This window comes from Tupaia chinensis, unplaced genomic scaffold (assembly GCF_000334495.1).
Source record: "Tupaia chinensis unplaced genomic scaffold, TupChi_1.0 Scaffold000063_1, whole genome shotgun sequence".
In the NCBI taxonomy this organism is placed as follows: Eukaryota; Metazoa; Chordata; class Mammalia; order Scandentia; family Tupaiidae; genus Tupaia; species Tupaia belangeri.
In genome coordinates, this window is record NW_006159521.1 from 501841 (window position 1) to 511811 (window position 9971).

General features: G+C 55.4%; 1 protein-coding gene across 1 annotated transcript in view; it reads right to left on the minus strand.

The window, feature by feature from the left end:
* Nucleotides 1–6277, minus strand: part of ANKDD1A (ankyrin repeat and death domain containing 1A) — a 39135-nt gene extending 32858 nt beyond the window's left edge. Inside the window, exons 1-4 of the mRNA XM_027766071.1 lie at nucleotides 6223–6277; nucleotides 6017–6120; nucleotides 3764–3884; nucleotides 3471–3478 (exon numbers count right to left, since the gene is read on the minus strand). Of these exons, the coding sequence (XP_027621872.1) occupies nucleotides 3471–3478; nucleotides 3764–3884; nucleotides 6017–6120; nucleotides 6223–6277 (288 nt within the window). The remainder of the gene's footprint in view (nucleotides 1–3470; nucleotides 3479–3763; nucleotides 3885–6016; nucleotides 6121–6222) is intronic.
* Nucleotides 6278–9971: the final 3694 nt, after the last annotated feature.

The following is a 9971-nucleotide window of genomic DNA, read 5'->3' on the forward strand; positions in this document are numbered from 1 at the left end:
GGAGGAGGATTTCTTGCTGTCTGTTGCTCTGTCTTTCTGGCATGCATATGCACCCTATAGCAAAAAAAAAAAAAAAGAATTAACTGCAGGGGCCGGCAGGTGGCATGGTGGTTAAGGTGATGGATTCCCACATGGCTAACCATGGTTCAAACCTGGTGGCTTGAAAATCATACCAGGCACATGTGTATGTGTGCCCAAAATCCAAGGAGGAGAATGGAGAAGAAGGGATTGTGGCATGGCCATCTTCCTAGAGGGTGACTTCTCACTTTTTTATTCTTTGTCTCTCTCCAGCAAGTGCATGCTCCCTGGGCAAAAACCTTAAAAAGAAGACTGTAAATCTCCATGAATACCTTCAAGGTGGCTGGCTTAGGTCCCAGTGCCTCAGCACAGGCCACGCTGCTCATGGTTAGAAGCTGCACTGAAACGTGCACGCCTGTGGTTTCCACCCGCAGTCCTCTGAAACAACTGCAGCTTTGCCTAGCACCTGCTCTGACAGCAGCCCCACACCTGTTTGTGGGTGCTCTTCCTCGACACCTACGAAGTGCTCCAGGGTCCGCAGAGCCCCTTCACTGACTTGTCATCGGAGCCTGCATGTGAGGGAGGCCCTTGTCCCCACCTCGAGTCTTTTTCCAGGCCTCCAAACTCACCTCCAGGATCCACCCACAGCCAAATGCCCTCTGTGGTTTCCTGCGTTCTCTCCTGGGGTGTGGTTCTGCAGGGAGCCTTTGGGAGGGGGGCCAAGCAAGGGTCTCAGTGGCTGCCGGCACAAGAATTCCTCTTAGGGAGAAAACTGTGTCTGAGTAAAAGCCAAGTGGTTGGGAGAAAGGTGAAATCCAGAGAGAAATGGTTGGCCCTGAGCTCCCAAAGAGAATTTGAAGGGAGAAAGAGAGGCAGGGAGGGAACAGAGGCCAGGGCCAAAGAACAGGCCCACAGACTTTTTTTTTTTTTTTTTTTTTTAAGGTTTTGCCATAGGGCGCATGTACTCACCAGAGAGAGCTAGAGAGAGAAAAAGTGAGAAATCACCCCCCAGGGGGTTTGGCCGTGATACAATCCCTTCTCCTCCATTCTCCTCCTGAGATTTTGGGCACGCACGCATATGTGTCCGGCATGAGTTTCAAGCCACCATTTCTGAGATTCGGACTGCAGTCAGCCATGTGGGAGTCCAGAGCCTTAACCACTACACCAGTGCCCCAAGACCCAGAGTCTTTTATAAAGAACCAAACCTCTGCACCTGCCCCGTGCCTAGTGGTTAAGGGAGCCAGATCCCACATGGCTAATCATGATTCAAATTCCAACTTCAAAAATGTGCCAGGTGCATGTACATGGGAACTCGAAATCCTGACAGGATGGAGAAATGAAGAACTGTGGCATGATCGTGACCATGAGGGCGTGTTTCCCCCTTCCCGTTTCTCTCCAGCAGCTGCACATACCCTCTAGCAAAAAAAAAAAAAAAAAAAGAGAGAGAGAGAGCAAGCAAGCGAGAGAGGACCTATGATTTTTATCCTACATCATGTGTGATGTGAGTCCTCCATCGCTCATTTGGAAAGCCTGTCCCACACCACAAACCTCATGTGCATGGGTCTCTGTGGAGACCGGGGAGGCCTGAGATCTACGTGTTGATGCCAGCATGGAGACAGAGGACTCCTAGCAAGATTTCAAGAGGACGGCAAAGTTGAGAACAAGGAGGGAGAGCCAGCGGTGCCCACAGGACTTAAGCCCTTCCTCCCGACATCCTGGGGAGCGTGTGTCTAGACCCTCCATGGAGCTTCAAGCAACGCCTGGAGCAGAGCTCAGCTGGAGCCGAAGGGCCAGGAGACCCAGCCCTGGCTTGGAGCTTGGCACCTGGTAGAAAATGGGTAACGGGGCAGCGGGATGCGGGGTGAATAAGCACAGGCAGCATCTAGGAGAGGGCAAGAGGGACTCAGGAATGAGGATGATGAAGGAGCAGAGAGGCCCTTCCCAGTCCTGGAGCAGTTATCTGCTCCCGGTTTGCAGGAGCTGGCAGGGACAGGGCCCTGCGGTGCACCACTGAGCCTTCCCGGCAGGGTTTCTGCTCTCCAGTGGCTCCCAGCTAGGCATGCCCACCAGGCTGGCTCATTTTTCAAAATGCATTCATTACTGTTTGCAGAGGAAAGAGAGGACTTATAAAAGGATTCCCTCATAGCTTCTTTTCTCACTCAGCCTCCGAAGGGAGGAATAATGGAGCACCGTGGTGACAGTGGCGGTCCCAGTGGGCAAGAGTTGATGCAAAAGCCCCCAGTATTTCACTGGGAAAGTCAAACTAAGGCTCCTAGGCATCCTCCTTCCAGAGCCACCTCCCAGCAAAGCCTTGAAAAGTCCAGGGAGGAGCTGGGGTCTGAGGGTAGGGAGGCAGGGTTGTTGTGAGCCCCCGTTGTGGTGGGGCCTGGAGCAGAGAGAAGCCAGAGCAGAGGAAAGGGTTCCCATGGGCAAGCAAGTCTCTGCAGGGAAGTTTATCATTTCTTTAAACTTAAATGTAATCTTTTTTTAATTCATAGGGACCAGCAGTTGGTGTAACGTCTTGGTCATTAGACTCCCATGTGGTTGACTGCAGTTCAAGTCCCAGATCCGGTGGCTTAAATTCACGCCGGTCACGCATGTGTGTGCGTGCCCAAGATCCCAAGAGGAAAATGGAGGAGACGGGATTGCGGCATGGCCATCCCCCCTGGGGGGTGATTTCTCACTTTCTGCCTCTCTGTCTCTCTCTGTCTTTCTGGCGAGTGCATGTGCCCTATAGTAAAAATCTCTCAAAAAAAAAAAAGATTGTTTTTTGGCATAGGGCACATGCACTTGCCAGAGAGAGACAGAGAGAGACAATGAGAGGGAACGTGAGAAATCACCCCACCCCTGAGGGGATGGCCACACCACGGTCACTTCTCCTGCATTCTTGCTCTGGGGATCTTAGGCACACATGCACATGTGCCTGGCGTGATTTTCAAGCCACCAGGTCCAGGACTCGAACCGTGGTTAACCATGTGGGAGTCCAGTGTATTAACTCACTCCACCTGCTGACCCCAAATGTAATCCTATCAAACATCAGAATCAACCGTTTTCCCAGGGCCTCTAGGCATAGCGCCACCTGCCAGTTGGCTAAAAACAGTTGGTCTATGTTTCAGTCACTGGTGTGTCAGCCGGGCAGAGCCCTGTGGCACGTGTTAGAGACCTGCGTCCCGGTGACTTTGCTCATCTGCCCCTCCTCGATGCACCCAGTGATCGGTTCTACAGCTCGTAGCTCTCTGGTTCACCCACTACCATGAGGGACCACACAGGCTTGCTAAGAGCAGAAAACTCTTTACAGTGGAGAGATATTTATTTCTTGTGTTTGTTTCTGTTGTCACTGTAGGGCACATGCGTCACCAGAGAAAGAGAGAAAAAGTGAGAAGTCATCTCCCAGTGGGGAGGCCCCTGCCACAATCCCTTCTTTTCCATTCTCCTCTCAGGAATTCGGGCACACACACGCCTGGTGTGTTTTCCAAGCTGCCGTGTCTGGGACTCAAACCACACACTTGACCATGTGGGACCCAGCCCCCTTAACCACCACACCACGTGGCTAGCCCAAGATGATGATTTCCGTGCAAGGGAAAAACAGAATCAGAGCAGCGTCACTGGCCCCTAAAGACTGACTCCTCGCCCACCCTGCACCTAAGCATATCAGCATGACCTCAGCAACAGCTGTCTCAGAGACCCAGAGAGACACCCTTCCCCACCCTGAGGCAGGCAGACAGACAGACATGCTCATGCAGACGCGCCCCTAGGAGGGCCCATACCGCGTCCTCGTCATCCACGGCAGCCCCGTGTTCCAGGAGCAGCCGCACAGCCGGCTCGTGCCCCGCGCCCGCGGCCCAGTGCAGGGCCACCCTGCCCACCTGCCAGGAGGGAGGGAGCTTGTCAGGGGGCCTGGCCGCCTCCACCCCTCCCCACCAGGACAGCTGGTTTGCAGGCTGGGGACCCAGCCCATGATAACGCCCCCCTCCCCACACAGCAGCAGCCAAGGCGGACACAGTAGAACACAATGCCGGATCCAGCTGCCCCCCTTAGCCCTTCGAGGCTTCCCTTCCCGGCACACGCTCCCACCCTGGGGCTCCAAGCCTCCGAATGGCCGGCCCTGGCCAGCACTGCTTCCGAACGCTCCCGAGGCCTCTGTTCCCGCTGTTCCCTCTGCTTGGACAGCCGCAGGGACCTACGGGTCTTTCCAAGTCCCTGAGGGCGCCCTTCCTTCTCTCAGAAGGGGCCAAAAGAGACTGAGGCCCCCACGGTGTCAGACCACCCTGGCGATTAGTCTGGGCCTCCGGCCCACAGCCCACCTGCACAGGCCTGTGGGTGCCTACCTCCCACCCACAAGCCCCTGTCTCACCCTGGTGGCTTTCCATTTATTCAGGGACAAGGAAAGGAAACCTTAATGTCCTGAGTTGTCTCAGGCAAGTTACCTCCCCCCTCCGGGAAGGGGCCAGCTGTCCCCTCCTTCCTCGGGGTTTCTGCCCATGCCGTTCCCTCTGTTGGCAATGCATTCTTCTCACCGGCTCGTTGAAAATGCCTCTTCCTCAGAAAGCTGTCCCCAACCCTGCAGGCTGGCTAGACCTCCTCCGACCCCCACATGTTCTTAGAACAACTCATCCCAGGCTGGACTGTCATGAGATGCTCTGATTAGTGCCCACCCCCACCAGATTACCAGCTCCACGAGGGCAGGTCTGCTGTCCCAGCTCCGTGCAGTGTCAGGCACGGAAGTCCTCCACAGACGTTTAGTGAATGAATGAGTGAGTGAGTGAGTGAGTAGCCGAGAGGCTGAGTGAATGAATGAATGAATGAATGAGTCAGTGAGTAGCTGAGTGCCTGTGTGAATGAATGAGTGACTGAGCAACCGAGTGAATGAATGAATGAGTCAGCGTGTGGCTGAGTGCCTGAGTGAATGCACGAATGAGTCAGTGAGTGCCTAAGTGAATGAATGAATGCATCTGGCCTTAGCATCCTCTGGTCCTACAAGTCTGTGCTTCCCTGCAGGGGCTGGCCCAGGAGCTGAAGCCAAGGCGCCAATCACCGACAATATCCTGTGCAACCTGAGGAGACAGCCCACCCCTGTGCCTGCCGTGGACTAGAAATAGGGCCAGTTCTTCCTGCCTGCTCAGACCTCCAGGGGTGAGTGGGAACCACCAAGAACCAGATGGACAAGTGTTCTGAAAACAGAAATGCACAGACACAGCCCAGAACTCCTGCACCCATTACTGCACCCCGGCCAGGCTCTGAGGACCTGGTCGTACCCCTGTCCTGTCGCCCCGGACAGAACCACCCCTGCTGCAGTCAGGATCCTGCACTCACCCCCTCACCTCTGCTGACCTCCCACCCAGGCCCTGGCCTGTCCTCTAAGAGGCCCCTGACAGCTAGGGAAGGAGAAGCTCCCACGTGGCAACCTCCAGCCAGTCCCCAATGTCCCCACCAGAAAGAATGACTCTGGCTCTGTCCATTTCCCCACAAGGCTGGAGACTGCCCCACCTGCCCTGAGGCCTGGCCAGTGGGGCTGGCTCTCCTTCCTGCCTGGCCTACGAGCTCACCAAGGGCGAGCGTGGCCTACGGCCACTTTGTGCACACAGGGTACAGGGTACAGAGAACTGAGTCAGTCTCAGGATGCTGGCTGCTCTTGGTCCTGAACCCTGGGACTTCTGACCACAGGCCCCACTCCACCTTTGTCCCCCAGCACCTGCCCAGCTGCCGGCCTCTGACTGCTGACCTCTGCCTCCTGGCTCTAATCTTTGCCCTCAGCTATGCCTTTCAGATGGTCACAGGGGTTGAGAGTTTGACCTCTAGAATTACCCCAGCCAGGCCAGGAATCCAGACCCTAACCTTGGGCAAGGCCCGCACTGCTCTAAGCCTCAGGGGCCTCCAGACCAGCTCTCCTCAGCAGGTTAACGGCAGCGTCTGCACCGCCTCCAGCTCCATGCAGTGAGTGGCGGCCCCACCCTGGCATCATCCCAAGTGCCCTGGACTTGGAGGGCCCGGTACGCACGTGGTTCCTGGCCCTGACGTTGACCTTCCTCTCAATCAGCTCCTTCATCCTCCCTGTGCTGTTCCTGCGGGCGGCCTGGTGGAGCTGCCTTTCCAGAGGAAGCACTGCAGGGAGAGAGAGGGGTGCAGGATGAGGAGGGCCCCCCATGCTGCCTAGTGAGGTCACTGCTCAGAGGAGAGGTGACCAGGCCCTCCCCGGCCCTGAACCTTCTGTGGCTGGGGTCTTCCTGCTAGGAACGGGGGGAGGGGGATAGGGGGTCATGGCTCCCCACCCTCCCAGGTCAGAGACCTCCCACACAGGCTGCTTCTCCCAATTAACTCGCCCCACGTCCTCATGCCCTGAAGATGAGAGAGCATGAACAAGCCCCTCTGCAGCAGCCCAAGTATACCTCTCACCCCGCTCCGAAGCCCCCACCACGTAGCGTGCACATCCCCACCCCAGGAGCTGCTCCGAGGAAGGAGTGGATGTCTCTCCAGTGGAGTCAGTCTCGGGCTTCACAGGGCTCCAGTTAGCATTCAGAAGGTGGGAGGCCAGAGGTGCATGCACCCCATTTCCATGCCTTCCATCTGCTGTTCCTCCACCTCCCCTCTCCTCACCCCCGAATCCAAACTAGTTCCCACCTCCCCGTTGGGAGGCCACTGACCTGCACCGTCTGAGGTCTCTCTGCCCTGCTCCCTCACTGCTGCACCCCTTACTCAGAGTCTCGGACTAGAAGGACCTCAGAGTCCCCTGACCAAAGGCTTGTCACAGGCAGTGGTGGGCTCAGGATCACAGTGTGGTTAGTATCGGAGCCAGGAGGACCCCACGTCTGTGTCACCCTCGCTGCACCTGGCTGTGAGGATGTCTGGCCTCCCTGGCTAGACCGTAGCCTCTTGGGAGCCTTGCCCACACCCGCCCTTCCTGACCCACCCACAGCTCACAGCAGGCCCAGAGCTGGGCACTGGGAGGGTGCACAGATGCTGCTCCAGGAGTGACGCTAACAACTCCCAGGCTCACGGGTGCCTGACCACCTCCAGAAGCGCTCAGACACGCTGGCACAGAGCACGCGTACTTCTGGCCCTTCACGCCGTCATTACGCGGCACACGGTCTGGTAGTTTCATTGCTGCCAAGCCCACATCCCACCTGTCTGGCCCAGTGCGGATGTCTGGGCTGGGCCCCTCTGTGTATCCAGGGACATGTGGCCAGTGTCTTGGCAGGGACAGTTAGAATGCACTGGGGTGAGAGACAGGCCCTCCCGGCAGCTCAGTTTTCCAGATAAGTTCCACACAGCCTTCCAAATGTAGAAGAGGGTCTTGGGTTTTCTGGAGCCTCATGGATACAACCAGTGGAGCTCAGAGCTGCTGCCCAGGGCAGTCACATGGCCTTGTGTGGGGTCAACTCCAGATGAGCCACTTCCTGGCTGTGTGACTTAGAATACTTTCTTATCCCACGCCTCAGTTTCCTCCTCTGAAAAAAGGGAGATGTGAGCTGCCCTGCAGGGTTTTCATGATTAGAAATAAGACGGGAGGGCCAGCAGCTGGTGAAGTGGGTAAGGCACTTGAGTCCCACATGGCCAACCACAGTTCAAGCTTCAGATCTGGAGGCTTGAGAATCACACCAGGCATGTGTGCATGCATGCCAAAAATCCCAGGAAGAGAATGGAGGAGAAGGGATTGCAGCGTGACAGTGCGGCAGAGTGGCTATCCCATCAGGGAGTGATTTCTCACTTTCTCTCTGCTCTCTCTGGCAAGCACACGCACTTGATGGAAAAAAACTTAAAAAAAAAAAATTGAAATAAGATATGAAAAGCCCTTGGGCCAATGGATGACATGGAGTTTAGGGTGGCTGGATCCAACATGGTCAATTGTATAGTTCAAATCCCAGACCTGAAGACTTGAAAAACACACTGGGAATGTGTGCACGTGTGCCTAAAATCCTGAGGAAAAAAATGGAGAGAAGGGATGGCCACACAGCCATCCTCTGGGGCGGTGATTTCTCACTCCCCCACTCCCGTGTGTGTGTGTGTGTGTGTGTGTGTGTGTGTGTGTTTGTCTGTGTGTTTCTCTGGCAAGTGTACAGGTCCTACTGAAAAACTCGAAAAAAAAAAAAGAAGATATGAAAAGTGTCCACACACCACCGCCACTGCCACCATAATATTATCCCTCCACGGCAAAAGGTCAGAGAATAAATTCTGGCAACCAAAGGCCTGAGAAGGTGACGCTTCCTTAGTCAGGGCCCTGCCAGTGAAATCCCCACCTAGGAAATGCACTCCTACCCACCTCCCGACATTGTTTCTCTGTGTGCAATGGCATACGAAATACTTACATACTTATTAGGTGCCCCAGAGGGGAAGAATATTTGTATGGTTTCATTCATTCATTCATTCATTCATTCATTCATTGTTTTTGCTTTAGGGTGCATGTGCTCTCCAGAGAGAGCGAGAGAAAGGGAAAGTGAGAAATCACCCCCCAGCGGGGATGGCCATGCCATAATCCCTTCTCCTCCATTCTCCTCCTAGGATTTGGGGCACACACACAAGCCCGGTGTGATTTTCAAGCCACCAGATGGAGGATTTAAACCACAGTAGGCCATGTTGGAGTCCAGCGTCTTAACCACTATGCCTTGTCTAGTTTCTAATTTATTTATTTAAATTTGCCAGAGGGTGTGTACACTCGCCAGAAACAGAAAAAGAGACGGGAAGAGGAAGAAAGCACCTCTCATGAGGAACGGTCACACTGCAATCTCTTCTCCCCTATTGGAATTTGGGGTACGCAGGCACACGCACCTAGCAGGTTTTTCAAGCTGCAGGGTCTGGGACTTGAAATGCACAGTGGGCCACATAGGATCCAGCCACCTTAACCGCTACGCCACTGACTGGTCCCCGTCCGATTTCTTAACTGCTGTATCCTCAGAGTCAGACACTGGCGTGTGTGCGTTCAATGATCCAGTGACCTGGGACTCATGAACTCTCTTTGGGTGACTTGGAACTATAAAACACTGTCCCAGGTAAGTTTCACGAGTTCCCTGAAAAGCCAAAACCTGAGGCGCTCAGGGAAATGGAAGGAGAGGCTTTGGCGGGGAAGACACTTCGTGTGGATACTTCAGGGGAGGAGACTGTCCAGGAGAATGCCACCTTCCCAGGGTAAGGCACCTTCCCCTGTCCCGGAGGGGCGTGCCCTCCCTGCAGTGATCATCCAGACAACATGGCAGGCTCTAGAAGGGCCCCTTTCAGATCCAAAGCACCGCCGACTTCTCTTTCCTTCTCTGTGCTGAGACACACACCCCCAACCCTGGTTGGGACAAAGCTGCCACCTCAGGTATGAGCTTACAGAGGCATGGGTTCTCGTCCCTGCCCAGCCACTTCCAGCAGCAGCATCTGGACTAGTCGTGTCCCCGGTAGCAGGGAAGGCGTCTCAGTTTCTACAGGTGTGAAATCAGGGAAGATGAAGAGAGGGATCTATACGGTCCCTTCAGCTCTGACACCCCGTGATAGCCAAGGCCTCAGGGGTGTGGCCTGGGTTGTGCTGGCCAACACCCAGGAGCCCAAGGGGAGCCAGTGGGGTGCCCAGAGCCAGGCCAGAGGTCCAGCTAGAATGAAACCAAGTCCCGTGGCCTCTCTCCTGTCCGCCCAGTCCCATGTGCCTTCTTTCCAGCCACTGCTCATTTCAGGCCTGCTCAAGTGATCCTCCACCCCTGTGCCTGCTTGGAAATAGCACCTTGATGGACCCCCACCCCAACACCATCCTTCCAGAGAGGACACACATGCAGTATTTTGGACACAGTCGGTCTGGAAGGTACGCGGTGAGCTGCACGGTGTGGTCTGAGAGCAGCCTCTGGGTTCACCAGTCAGGACTCAGCCAGGGTTGCGGGAGGGAGGGCTCACAGTGGGGACACAACCCTCTGCCCCCTTCCCAGGCCTGCAGAGATGGCGGCTGCCAGCCTAGGGCCCCTGACCCTGGGTACACTCTGACAGGG